Genomic DNA, 14,217 nt, shown 5'->3' with positions numbered 1-14,217 from the left:
GGAGCTGGAGCCGGGCGGGTCGGCTATCGACAGGGCTGGGAGAAGCTCAGGGGGGCTAGGGGAGCCGCAGTCTGGCAGGGGTCCCCATGGTCCCCTCCCCCCTTCTCCAACCCCCCCCCTCCCCCAACACACACAAACTTACCAGCACAGAGTCCGGGTCCAGCTCCTTACAACGGCGAGCAGGGACTGCCCAAATCTCCAAAGCTTTCCCAATCTTTTCCAAATCTCCTCCAAATCGAATCAGGCCAAATCTCCTCTGAATCAGATCAGCACCCAAAGCTTCGCATAGCCCTGCTAGCTAATGCTGAGAGATGTCTCTGTGTGTGTCTCTCTCCAATTCACTGGGACAGGCAGACAGCACAGTGACCACCTAAGGCTATTTGGAGCTAATCAACAGGTCAACCAGTAAACTGTTTAAGAAGAGTTTGAAGTAATGGAGAGATCCTATTGTTTTGCTGATGAGGTGATCATTACTGTTATCAGTCCCATGCTGGCTTGCTTGCCTGTCAGTTTGCTGCAGGCAGCATAAAGAAGCAGAGAGAGGGAGATTGAAAAGCTCCGTATCATCACCAGATGCACTGCACATACCCCACCTTGTCTCAGAGTGCTGGCAGGGGCCTGGCAACACTCCCACCCCTTGATCAGCCAGCGGGGAAAAGCCTGGGAACCTGCAGGCAGACCTCCCTAATCAGAGAGTCCTGTGGGGGCCTAGCCATGCCCGCCTCAGCTCTGAATTGTGGAAAGATTGGAGGGCTGCTCTAGCACCTCCTGCCTTCTAGCCTGAGCCACTGCAGGCATGTGCCTGAATTTCCTCAGAATGTCTGTCCAGTTACAAACGGGTTCAGCCTAGCTAGGTTAGACTAACCTGCAAAGATTGAATCGATTCAAGCTCAGGCTTTTTGAATGTCTGTCCCTAGCCACCAGGTTCAAAAGGGCCAAAGGAGCAGGAGTTTGAAGGGAGTTAAATTTCATCAGATACAAGGGCAAGAAACATGTGTCTATCCCAATAAGGCTCCAGATTCCCAACAGGGACTAGGAAAGTATCATTTCAAAGGCAGTAGGATGGAGGGAAGAATACTTGGTACCACTAAGTCCACTTACAAAGTTGTTCAAAAACTGCTGAAGTAGAGTTGCTTGCATAAGATTTCAGAGTGCTACATAACGCATGTCTGAACCTGTTAGCTGAATTATAAACACAAGGCAGAAGGACAGAAGATGTTCTGGATTATGACTTTGGTGCTTTCTGGGATTTGTGATTTCTTTGACATGCTTCTATTTTGTTAAGACACTTCACTGTTGAATTTGACCTATTGAACAAGGCTACCAAATGTTTGCAGCCGCATTCAGCCATCCCATTATTTGGATTCTCATCTTGCTCAGGTCTTCTGCAAATTAGAAAGAAATCATCCTGTACAATACCCTAAAAGCTCTTTTAACAACTTCTGCGATAACAACAACAAAAAGGAGCCGGGAAGTGCAGCTCAAGTGCTTGAAACAGTTGTTCATAATTTTATGCTTATAACTAAATTTTGCCTGGTGAACCAAAATCAGGTGCAATGCCTGTTAACTTTGGCTTGCTGGATTTGACACAACAATACATGTTTGTGTGTGTAATTATCAGGGATCTAGGTTTTCCATTCATGATGGAAAAATGTGGCAAAACCTGGATTTTCTCATTTTAAGGATAAAAACATGGATTTTTCCTTTAAAGGACAAAAACACGGGAAACCATGGTTCCCCTTGCAGGCTGGCAGAGTTCCAGCCTGCAAGGGGCTTGGGGGAGTGGGAGAAGGGTGCTTAGCAGGGGGCCCCATGTCCACAAGCACATGGCCACCAGGCAGCCTGGAGAGCAGTTCCCACAGGTAAATTGGGGTGGGGGGTCATTGAAAGAAGCATTAAGACCCCCATAGTGAGGGATGGGGATGGGGCTGCTGCCCAGCCTGGGTGGTGCATGGGGTGGGCAGTGGGATGGGGCCATGGGCAGCTCATCCAGGGGGTGGCTTGCTCCCCGCTACTGTGTGCACTCCTGGGAGGGGCATGAGGGGCACATGCCCCCAGATTTATGCATGGGGTGGGTGTGGGCTGGCCACTGGGCTTGGGCTCCCTGCCCAGCTGCCCTCCCCCAGGGCCTCTGCTGCCAGCAGGCAAGACCCAGTGTAGCAGGACAGAGTGAGGCGAGGAAGCTCGATGCCACTGCTGTGAGCCCTGCACCACCCTGGCAGAGTTCTCCCTGCTTGCCTGGCAATAGCAGGGGGGGCAGCACTGAGTTATTATAGCTAGGGGCACAGCTCTGTGCTGTCCCCACACTGCTGCTGGGCAGGCAGGGGGTGCTTTGCTATGGCAGTGCGGGGCTTGCAGCAGCAGCATCAAGCTTCCCTGCCTCACTCTGATCTGCTGTGCGAGGTCCTGCCCACTGGGCCATGGAGGTCCTGTGGGGAGGGCAGCTGGGCAGAGAAGCTGAGCAGCTGGGTGAGGGAGGGCAGCTGGGTGGGGAGCCCCGAGCCCACAGCAAGCCTGCATCTGCACTCCTCCACCTGCCATGGGCTCCACTTCAGCCAGACATTGGGGGGGCGGGAGCTGGGCTCTGCTCCACTGCTGCAGCGGGGCAGGAGGCTGAGGACCTGGGTCTCTGTTGTGTAGCCCTGGCAGCTGGAGGCACCCTCTGGCAGGGCTGGGGAGGAGGGAGTTCTAGATGGGGAGTGAGGGTCACCAGCAGGTCCAGGGGGCTGTGGGTGGCTAGTGAGGGGCACCAACATGGATGGGGGGGCTGTGGTTTGGAAGTGAGGGGCAATGGCATGGGCAAGGCACTGACATATCAGGGCTGCTCAGCAACCACAAAGCAGTGAGGAGTGAGGAGGGACAGCCAGAGCTGGACCCACATCCTGGTGAGTGAAGGGGGCAGTGGGAGCTCTGATTTTCCATGATAAAAAAAGCCCCAAATCAAATGCCAAAATGTATATGTATTTAGAATTTATCTTATTATAGTGAGTGAGGCACTGGTAGGCTTCCAAATTGCTTAAAAATTGTAAATATATCAATAAAACATTGTGTTCAACTGATACCTATATATATATATATATATACACACACATAGTGGTGTTTCATTTTAATCATGGAAAAATGCAGATTTTGGGGTTTTTAATCAGAGAATTTGCAGGTTGGGGGGGGAGGGGTTATCAGAGAATTTGTGGGTTTTGAACAGAGAAAACCATGATCCCTATGGAGGCCTCAATCCCCTTTCCCTGCCATCTTACCTGCAGAAGCTGCTGTCCAGGCTGCCTGAGGCCATGTGCATATATCTGCACATGGGACCCCCTGCCTGACTGGCCTCTTCCCACTCCCCCACCCCCTTGAAGGCTGGATCTCTGCCAGCCTGCAGAGGGCTTATCCCAAAATTGCAGAGTCGACAGGTTTCTCCAGCAAAATGAGAAATCCATGTTTACCTCTGGTAAAAGGTAAAATTTATGGTTTGCTCCATTTTTCTGTGGGACATGAAAAACCTGGATCCCTGGTGATCAGGCTCAGATGGCCTGCACTGCCCCTGCTCATCTCCATGCACCAGAATCAGGTGCCCAATCTAGTGTGCAGGGCCTAGGGTTCCCCATGGGTCTGGAAATTTGGCAGCAGAGGAGTGGTGCTCCTCCATTGCCAAATATCCAGACCCCTGGAGAACCCTATGAGCCAGATTACACATCGCTGGGGGCTGGATCCGGCCAGCAGCCCAGGGGTTGGCACCCCTGATTTAGAAAGTCTAAGCAGCTGCATCCATTGCAATGCTGGCCCTGCGCTAGTGTCTAGATGAAAGTGCATCCACCAGTAAATGAATATATAATTAGCAGCATGGTTGAATTCATCATGGATCACTACCATAAACCATTTATAAGTGCTTTGAGATCCTCTGAAGGGTGATGCTACAGATTTGCAAAGTATCATTTACTGTTTCATGTCCCCTTGTCAGGTTAAAAAATAGAAACAATTTCTGAATGAGAAGAGTGACTGAGACATTCAGAAGTCTCAGACAATAAGAACAGATTATTAAGGTAAATGAACCAGTGGATCACCCAGCAGGAATTATGAGATATAAATCCTGCTTCTTTAAACCTTCCTGTTTTTGTCATCTGAGCCCTGGTTCCCTTTATTTTGCTTCCTGCTCCTAGAGCGGAAAGGGAGAGCAAAAGACCAGTCACTGCAACCTTTCCGTGGGAAAAACTGTCTTCAGATTTAATAAATGATATATTAAAAAATGGCTTGCCCATTCCAGCCAGGGAATTTGAATTCTCTTTATATTACCAAAAGCTATTGCTAATACCTGAGCATAGGTTTTGGTGCTCAGGTATTAGCAATAGCTTTTGCTAATATAAAGCTATATTACCAAAGCTTGATATTACCATTCCAAGATTGTCTTGGAATTAGAAAAAGCTGATGAGAAACACTCAATACTCCCCTTGCACAGAAATAAATCCAGTTGTCTCTTGAATTCATTTCTTATTGCTCCAGCTACTTTCATGGGCTGCTTATTCCACATGTCTGTTACCCTCTGAGTGATGCAGTCCTGCCTGAGTTCACTGTTTACACCTCACTTATGTGGGACCAAACTGTGAAGGCATCATGAAGTCCTCACTCTAATAGACTCTCTTTTGTATCAATGGGGCAAGTCTTGGGGATTTAAATTGTAAGGGACCTGATTCTCAGTTTTGCACAGAAGTGGCTTTATGTAACTGATACAGTGTCTCAGAAGTGTGTATAATTTATACTGTCCATTGTGCTTACTTTGGGACTGTGGTACCCTGCCAGAACCATGCACTATACCAGATATCAGGCTTTATGTCTTTACATGCTGAGCCCCTTGACTTCTGTAGCTGTTTTCTTAAGTTACAGCTTTGGAATTTGGCCTTTCGAGGACTGGTCTATACACAGTATTTATAACATTTTACACTGATGTAGAAATCAGTGTATTTAAAGCTGTTCGACCACCTAAGGTAGTTAAAATATTCTGCTGTGTTATAGAAGGGTGGCAGTGGTGTGTGTATGGTATGTTACATGTTACATATATCCCCTAAATTTATAGAAATAAGTTACCCTGATTCAAGAAGCATTATACCAGTTTGCCTTTGTCATCACAAGAGTATTACTTCTTGAATTACACCAGTTTCTAAACCAGTATATTGCAACCATACAGATCCTGCCTATGCACCAGCTGTAAATTGTTCCCTAATTTTTGTACCCTTTAACTAACAACAAAAACAACACCAAATTCATTCTGTTTTATCCATCCCTTTGGTGACTTTTCAAACCTGTGTTCCTGCTGTTTGTAGCACATATCTAATGGCCCATCTGCCTCTTCTTATTTTTTTCTCTTTCTTCCAGTTCTTCATGTTTATTTTGTTAATCTTCCTGGCAGAGCTCTCGGCTGCAATCCTGGCTTTTATCTTCAGAGAGAATGTAAGTATTCTGTTGTGGACATGCTAGATGCGCTCTGAGTCCCTGTGGGATTTAGCCGTGCCCAGGTGGAGCTCAGTTTTTAGCTGGTCATGTATGTGTCTGTTGAGCGAGTGTTTCTTTAGAATATCAATGAACCATCAATATTGTTACCCTCAGTCTGAAGAAGTTCCAGGCAGCCAGTGAATATAAACTAACCTGAATTGTGCCAGGTAGATGGCTTATATACACAGGTGATATGCTGAGGGAGTACTTAACTCCTGAAGATTTTCAGAGTCCATATTCTCGTGCAGGCAAATCATTGTATCAGAAGTTATCCAGATACACATCCCCATAAAAAAATAGTTTTACAGTAAAGTTATCTTCAAAGTATCTTTCTTCTTTCATTTTTGATGTAGCACATGCTGATACCTATGTTGAAAGACCTTGCCCTCCACTGCTTGCTTTGTCCATGCTCCTAAAATTTGTGCATGTTTTCATTCCCTCTCACCTTGACCTTCTCCCAGGCTTTTCTGACAATCGCTTTGTACCTTCCAGGCTCATTGTTTTTAAGCTCGCCCTTCTGGTCTGTTTTTTTGCCTCCTACCACACTGCCCTTCCTCCCTCCATCTCTGATTTTCTCCACTGATCCTTTCCCCATAGCACATGTAGAGAGACATTTGAGTTCTTACCTCTAAGAGTATGAATGTAAAACAACATATAGAAGATTGAAAGGGGGTGGGGACCCAGCTCTCCACCTATCTGCTCTTAGCTTTTGGTAAGTGACGTTAACCCAGAGCAACTTGGCTGTGTTTTAGCTTCCATTTATCACAGAGCAAATGCAGGCATATGGATGATTACCACACATCAGCTGCTCTGTGGGAAGTTTTCACCCCCCTTTTAACTCGCATACTTTGTTCATTTATTGATAAGCTAAGGCTCCTATTTACCTGTACCCTAAAGGACTTTAGCCCCTCCCTACACCTCTGCCATGCATCTCATTGCACAACCCTTTACCTCCTCTGTTCTGTCAGGCCAGGTACAGACATTACACTTTTACTAGTATAAGTGATCGGAAACTGGTCCATACTCATAACAGAACAGAAGTTCGACACACATAGGCTGGTTTAAAAATGGCACAACCCTGTCTAAAAGTTGCCCCCCTCCAGCGTGAATGTCTGTACCTAGCCTCCATATTCCCAGTCCACTCAGCCTTTCTCCCACAAGTGTCTTTCATGTCCCCTCTTGTGCATAAAACATCCTCACAGTTATTCTGTAAGGGAAAAATTCTGCTCCACTTCAACTCCCTCCTCAAGTTAAAATCTTTTTTGCTATTCATTAACAAACCTGTCAGCTCATAATGGGCTATATATAGCCAGTCATTGGTTTATGATATTTATTTTCCTTGATCTATATTCTTACTATTGGTTCTTCATCTACTTTCTGACTTTTCCTTCTAGTTACACATACATCACAGCCCAATACTGAATATAGCAAAAACTTCTGAGCAAGTGTGCACAGAAGGACCTTGCAGTATGATGACCTAGTTTTGATTTACTCCAGCCAAGCTGTATTTTATCTGTATAAGAATTTTATAAACAAGGAGAGACAGAAGAGTTAGAAAGTTGATACCAAAACAATACCGTGTTTGTACAGTAGGATGGTCAATGGGGAGGCAGGCAGGGGGTGAGAGTGGAATTTTTTCATTATAACCTGGTGGTCTTCATATCTCTGCTTCACACTTAAACAGTTGGGAATGAGCAGTGCTTTGTAAACAGCATGGATGCTCCATTCAAAATGAGTGAGACGCTCTCTTAGTGGGAATAGTTACAGCTCTAAATAGAAGTTGCAGCTTGGGGGGTCTGATGTGGTCTGGTCAATGCAGCCATTGCGCTGAGAGTTCTTTAGAGGATTCTTTCACAAGTGGACCTCACACATAGAAACAATTCCTCCCCCACCTACAACCTCCTCTCCTTGTCTCTCTCTCACTCTCTTTCACACACACACGCACACGCACACACACACACACTCTTATGCAGAATTAGATATTGCTCCCCCAGATTTATCTTCACAGGGGACAGATAACTAAATCACTAGTTAGTAGGCTCTGGGGTAAGCAGGAGACAGCTTGTGGAGACTGACTGTACCCAGATCCAGAACACAATATAGTTTCATAGTTTCATATGGCAAACTAGAAAAGAGGCACCAGCGCCTAGACAAACATATGCGGACCTGATGTTCCTTTTGCTTAAATCACTGTAACTTGATTACCTCCATGGAGTTATTGCTGGTCTGCAGGTGTAAATGTGATGCAGTCCAGGAGCTCTCATGAAGGGCACCGCACTTCAAGTCTGGGCACCACACTTCAAGAGAGATGCGGATAACCTGGAGAGGGTCCAGAGAAGGGCCACTCATATGGTTAAGGGCTTGCAGACCAAGCCCTACGAGGAGAGACTAGAGAAACTGGACCTTTTCAGCCTCCGCAAGAGAAGGTTGAGAGGCAACCTTGTGGCTGCCTATAAGTTCATCACAGGGGCATAGAAGGGAATTGGTGAGGTTTTATTCACCAAGGCGCCCCCGGGGGTTACAAGAAATAATGGCCACAAGCTAGCAGAGAGCAGATTTAGATTGGACATTAGGAAGAACTTCTTCACAGTTAGAGTGGCCAAGGTCTGGAACGGGCTCCCAAGGGAGGTGGTGCTCTCCCCCTACCCCTTTCCTGCCTATGCAGGGGGTCGGACTCGATGATCTATTGAGGTCCCTTCCGACCCTAACATCTATGAATCTATAAGGCAAATGCCCCACTGCCCATATTGTTAGTTCCAAGTGTACAACCAGGTCCTTAGCTGCCCTCTTCCATTTACTGGGCCTGTGTAATTCATTAATGTCAGTAGTGGGGGATTACTTCTGCCATGGCTTGTCATTATTTCTGTATCCTTTTTAGGACTTGATCTTTCAAGGCAGCTGTGTCCTCAATGTCCACTGAAGTCATGGGAAGTTGAAGACATGCTGTAAATTGCAAGAGCAAGTCCTTAGCTGGTTATTTCACAAAGCACTCTCTTCAAATGGGCTTAGGATGTTAAAATTTAAGAGAGAACTCTATATCAAGTCACAAGAGCTAAATGAAACCCCATGTCAGAACAGCCAGCTGATAAGAAAAACCTTGTAGAATCCTTTATTTTTTTAAGTTGGACCTCCTCCTTCTGTAGTTTATGAATGAAAGATGTGAAGAATCTTAGAAGCTCTATCATTTTCTATCCACAGACACAAAGTCACTGGGAAACAGCCCTGTTCATGCGTGTGAGGTTTCTGGTTTTGTTCCTCCCTTGCTCCTTTGGAACAAAGCCTAGGTATTTTGTGTTGTTGTATATTTTAAATAGCCTCAGTTTGTAGCTTAGTCAATATTTGTAACTCATTTTGCTATCGTGTATGGGTTGGCCCAGAGCTGGCTGGCTGGACAGTGTGTCTACCAAAAGGACAAGGTTTGATCTGACTTTGAATCAATATTTGGATGAAGTATATAGATTACCTAGTTGTGCTGAAACACACTTTTTTCTCCTCCCAGACATGAGGGCTGTGCAAGATAACTCAGAGATGTAAAGTCAATGAGGTTAAAAAAAAACTGATTGCAGCAACAAGTGATTAAAATGTTACCTGGAGATTTGCATTTTATAACGCTACCGAGTGAAATTACTCTCCAGGTTGCAGTGTTAAATGTGGATGTGTGCACCTTGCTTCACAGACGCTCCTTCATTTGAATGTTACTATTATAGTTGTCCTGCACTACATGGCCATGTTCTCTAGACAGAAGAGATAGAAGTAACAGATAGGTTGCAACTGCTCACTTTCCAGATAGTGCCATACCACGTTATCTAGTACAGCATCTAACATACACACTATCTCCCACACCACTCTACAGAGCTAAATAATACAGTTGCAAAGTTTAATAATTAAAAGCAGAGGTAGAAAAAGGAGGTTAAGAGACAGAGACCAGGGGGAAAAAAGAGGTGTTTTCTGATGAGATTAGAAATGAGATGTAGAGTCAGTGATGCAAAGAGAGGGAAGAGGGGTGCTGCAAATAACAGCACAGCAAAGGAAAAGGTCGACTCTGGTGAAAACTGTGTAAAGGAGATAAAGAGGAAATGGAGTGACTGAAGTAAGATGGTAGAGAAACATATTCCATCAGTCCAGCAGGACACAGAGCTGTGTTGAAGTGAACGCTTGAAATGGATGCAATCAATCATACTTGTTCTTCACACCTGTGCAGTTCAGTGTCAAAGGTTCCTCCAAGGGAAGGAGTTTTCTTGAGGTGCAGGGCTCTGCTTCACAGGATGGTGGTTATTTCACTTTGAATTCCTTCCATAAACAAGATACCAAGGGAGAAACTTAGTCCAAACCAAGGCCAGCTCCTTCTTGGCCCCTCAGAGGCCCAACTGAAAGAAGCACAAAAAGGCTTTTTGTTGTTGGTTTTTTTCTTCTTCTTTGTTTTAAGACAGCCCTTAGTGTGATGGCGAGACTAACTCTTTCACCTGGACTGTCTTCTGGTGAAAGAGTTTCATTCATTCTCTTCAAAATGTCTTTGGGCTTAGTTTTGATGTGTTAGATTAGAACCTATCTGAGAGGATCAGTAAATTCACACATTGGACAGGAAAGAAGCACACCGGAGGGAGCAGGGATGGGAGTCAAGATTATTGGAATTTATTTCCAACTCTACCACCGACCTTCTGAGTGACCTTGGGCAAGTCACATCTGCTCTTGGTACCTCAGTTACATCAGCTGTAAGGAAAAAGAAATACGATGATTACTTGTCTTTATAAATCACTTAGAGCTTCATAGATGACAAACAGTATGGAAGAAAGACTGCTAGACTGTCTTTGCAAGGAGCACTTGCTGATTTAGGAATATTAACAGGCTATGGTGACAAGGTTCTCCTTCAGTTGACATGGCTGCTTTGTACCAGTATAGGAAAGCCACCTCACTAGTTTTAGCAGTAGCAACACATTTTTGCCAGTGTGACTTTATCTCTAGTTGGGTTTTCTGCTAGCATAGCTATGTCTGTCAGGGATCACACATCTTCACTCCTGTGACTGAGATGTTTAGATTAGCTCCATCATTGAGCCTTACCTCTTGCCCTTTAAGCCATTAATGTCTTCAGCTCCATTATCATTCCTGGTCGCATATTCTTTTTTTCCCTTTCTGTGTGGCGCCTTGCTGACTTTTATCCTGTGTGTGTATGTATTTTCCTTAAAGAAGAAAGCAGCTTGTGCAGCCCAATTTTGACATTTTTTTCTGAACTTCAGATGTTTGGGACATGCTGCAGTTTAACAGCAACAAAGGAAGATTGGTTATTTTTCTGGCAAACAGACCCTTCCAGCTCTGGGCTTTGTTTTAGGCCAAGTCTCGTAAAAATCACACAAACTCCAACCAATTTCCTCTGGGATGGCTGCTGTCAAAATAAAGGTTTCACTTTATATTCAAATGACTCTTTTGTTTTAGACTGGGCCAAAGGCAGCCAGTTGGGATTTTCACTAACGGTAATATTAGTTTCAAAGTCTGCATTTAGGAAATAGACATGCATCAATAAAAAGTCTGTGCTGCTGGCTCTGCAGGGTGGGGATCTGGGTGGGTAAATTATGCGAAAGAAGGGCAGGAGCGAAGAATGCCAACCATATGTCTGGGTCCTGTCTAACTCACTGTTCCCTAATGTACTGATCGCTCAGGGTGAAATCCATGTCTTGTCTGACTGATAGCATTCAGCTTCTCAAATCATATATGCAACTTTGCCTAAGTCTTTTTTCAAAAAATGACTAAGGCACTTCAGAAACTACCTCATTTGAAGTCAGTCGATTTAAACTTTTAAGTCTTTTATGAGTATTTGAAAATGTTACTCTGTGTCAATTTACGTTTTGTAAAAACAGGTCTAAAAACACCTGTAAGGCTAAATAAATGCATAAAATGAGTTTAAAAAAAAAAACCAAGGTGGCATTCTGGCCCCTTTGGAAAAAAAATGGCAGCATTTCCATGGAACAGGGATTACATTTAAAGTTTCCATTAATTCTTGTAACAAAGTTCTAAAGGAACCAATTGATTTTTCAAGAAATATATAAGTCCCTGCGTTGTTTGGAACCCACACATTGCATATTAAGAACCTGAAAGTGAAGCTACTTTTTCTGCTAAGTTTAATAGTATGCATTATTAGTAGTTTCATATCAGAAATATATTTGGCACTGCAGAATTCACTAAAAAAAAAATTATTGCTTTCCCAAAGAGCTTACAGTCTTGAAGATTGCCACCTAGCAATATACAATTTGGAGTAGATTGTATACCCGGTTGAGTCCTGTGGACTTCAGTAGTGCTCTGCACTAGTTCAGATGTCTGGATTAGAATTCAGGTCTGAGATTTTAGAGAAAGACACTTATTGGTGCGAACCACTATTCCAGGTTTAGGTGGCTTAGTTTACGCCATCTAAACTTGAATCAGGTGTAGCACATGCAGGTATTTTCCGCTTGCCGGGAGTGGTATGGACAGCAAGAGGTAAGGCCAAAAGCAGGGAGTAGGAGAACGGGAGGGGGATTTAATAGACGGGCCTGATTCTGGAGAAGATTTGCAGTAGTTCCACGAAAGTCAGTGGAGAAGGATACTGATGTAAGTCAGAAGACAATTATGCCCTGGACAATTTCTCTTTAAATAGATTAATAGATTCATAGATGTTAGGGTCGGAAGGGACCTCAATAGATCATCGAGTTCGACCCCCTGCATAGGCAGGAAAGTGTGCTGGGTTTAGATGACCCCAGCTACATGCCTATCTAACCTCCTCTTAAAGACCCCCAGGGTAGGGGAGAGCACCACCTCCCTTGGGAGCCCATTCCAGACCTTGGCCACTCTAACTGTGAAGAAGTTCTTCCTAATGTCCAGTCTAAATCTGCTCTCCGCTAGCTTGTGGCCATTATTTCTTGTAACCCCCAGGGGCACCTTGGTGAGTAAAACCTCACCAATTCCCTTCTGTGCCCCCATGATGAACTTATAGGCAGCCACAAGGTCACCTCAACCTTCTCTTGCGGAGGCTGAAGAGGTCCAGGTGCCCTAGTCTCTCCTCATAGGGCTTGGCCTGCAAGCCCTTAACCATACGAGTGGCCCTTCTCTGGACCCTCTCCAGGTTATCCACATCCCTCTTGAAGTGCGGCGCCCAAAACTGCACACAGCATTCCAACTGCGGTCTGACCAGCACCCGATAGAGGGGAATTATCACCTCCTTGGATCTGTTCGTCATGCATCTGCTGATGCATGATAAAGTGCCATTAGCTTTTCTGAAGACTTCATCACACTGCCAACTCACGTTCATCTTGGAGTCCACTGGGACTCCAAGATCCCTTTCCGCTTCTGTTCCACCAAGCAGGTCATTTCCTAGGCTGTAGGTGTGCTGGACATTTTTCCTCCCTAGGTGCAGCACTTTGCATTTCTCCTTGTTGAATTGCATTCTGTTGTTTTCTGCCCATATGTCCAACCTGTCCAGGTCTGCTTGTAGTTGTTCCCTGCCCTCCGGTGTGTCCACTTCTCCCCACAGTTTTGTGTCATCCGCAAACTTGAACAGAGTACACTTCACTCCCTCATCCAAGTCGCCAATAGGCCCTTATGAAAAAAATAAATAAAAGTGAATATTAGCTTTAAACTACCTACATATACCTTAATCTTGGATTTTTTTAGTTATTTTTAATCAGTGGTTTTAATACGCAAGTTGCATTCAGCATGGATATGGTTAAAGTAGAGGTCAGTGTATTTGAGATGTCAATATTCCATCTATAAGTTATAAAGACATCACTACTTACCTTGAAACTAAAGCTGCAAGGAATGAGGAGGCAAAAGTCAGCAAGGTTTTACTGGCTGCAGTTACACAATGAATAAAGGAGGGGTTCATTCAGCATACTCACATATAAATCAGTATTTGCAGTCACAAAGCTCCGCTTCCCTGCCCCACACACCCAGTCAGAGTGAGTATCATGCTCCTTGGTTTCCAAAGTTTGCGTACAGCATACACATGCTGACACCTAACCCCGGCACACGTAATGAGCTTTCCAATTTAAATGCTTTAAGAACCCAAACTAGCCTCTATTGAAGTCAATGGAAAGAGCCTAGTTTACTTCATGGGACATCAGATTAGGTGTTAAAACTTGCAGGATACATCTGTATGCCTACTTACAGTTGTGGTTTGGATTAAAGCTCAAATTTTTTATAACCTAATCCTGCAAGAACTTCTTGGAGTAGCTGAGCATCCTCAGTTCTCACTGAAATCCATGGGAGTTGAGGGTGCTTAGCACTTTCCAGGAGGTGCTAAGTAGAAGATCTCAGAGGATCAGTCCATTAGTTTCTTGCAGGAGGGCGGATTCAGTGCATGTCCTTGAAGGATGTGGAACTGGTATTCTGGGAACTTACCAAAACTAGACCATCTTTGGAGTTTCCTTCTCTGGGGGATAACTGCATAGAAACTTGTTTCTACAGCTAGATTGGTAATATAGGAATGGGTACAACAAGAATGATGGTGCTGGCAATCATCTTCTCTTTTTCTACTAATTTTCTATATTTCAGCTGACCAGAGAGTTCTTCACCAAGGAGCTAAAGAAACACTATCAAGGGAATAATGAGACTGATGTCTTTTCCTCCACTTGGAACTCAGTTATGATCACAGTAAGTCAGTGTGTGCTCCTGAGCATTTTAGTAGCTTAGAAAAGGATTGTCCCAGAGCTGCCACTTACACTCCCATGAGGTAAAACACTATGCAGCATACAAGCCATCTTGGATTGT

The 14,217-nt window shown here is 44.7% G+C and overlaps 1 protein-coding gene across 2 annotated transcripts in view; it reads left to right on the top strand.

The window, feature by feature from the left end:
• The window catches only part of TSPAN18 (tetraspanin 18), a 210,367-nt gene that overhangs the window by 184,501 nt on the left and 11,649 nt on the right, over nt 1–14,217 (top strand). The window contains exons 7-8 of one of the 2 annotated variants that reach the window (XM_006028425.3): nt 5,368–5,442; nt 14,002–14,100. In XM_006028425.3, coding sequence (XP_006028487.1) covers nt 5,368–5,442; nt 14,002–14,100 — 174 coding nt within the window. The remainder of the gene's footprint in view (nt 1–5,367; nt 5,443–14,001; nt 14,101–14,217) is intronic. The other variant, XM_025209860.1, reaches the window with a different exon arrangement.

This window comes from Alligator sinensis, unplaced genomic scaffold (assembly GCF_000455745.1).
Source record: "Alligator sinensis unplaced genomic scaffold, ASM45574v1 scaffold441_1, whole genome shotgun sequence".
NCBI lineage: Eukaryota > Metazoa > Chordata > Crocodylia > Alligatoridae > Alligator > Alligator sinensis.
Note: the sequence above shows the minus strand (reverse complement) of the source record. Positions and strands in the feature narration are given on the sequence as shown.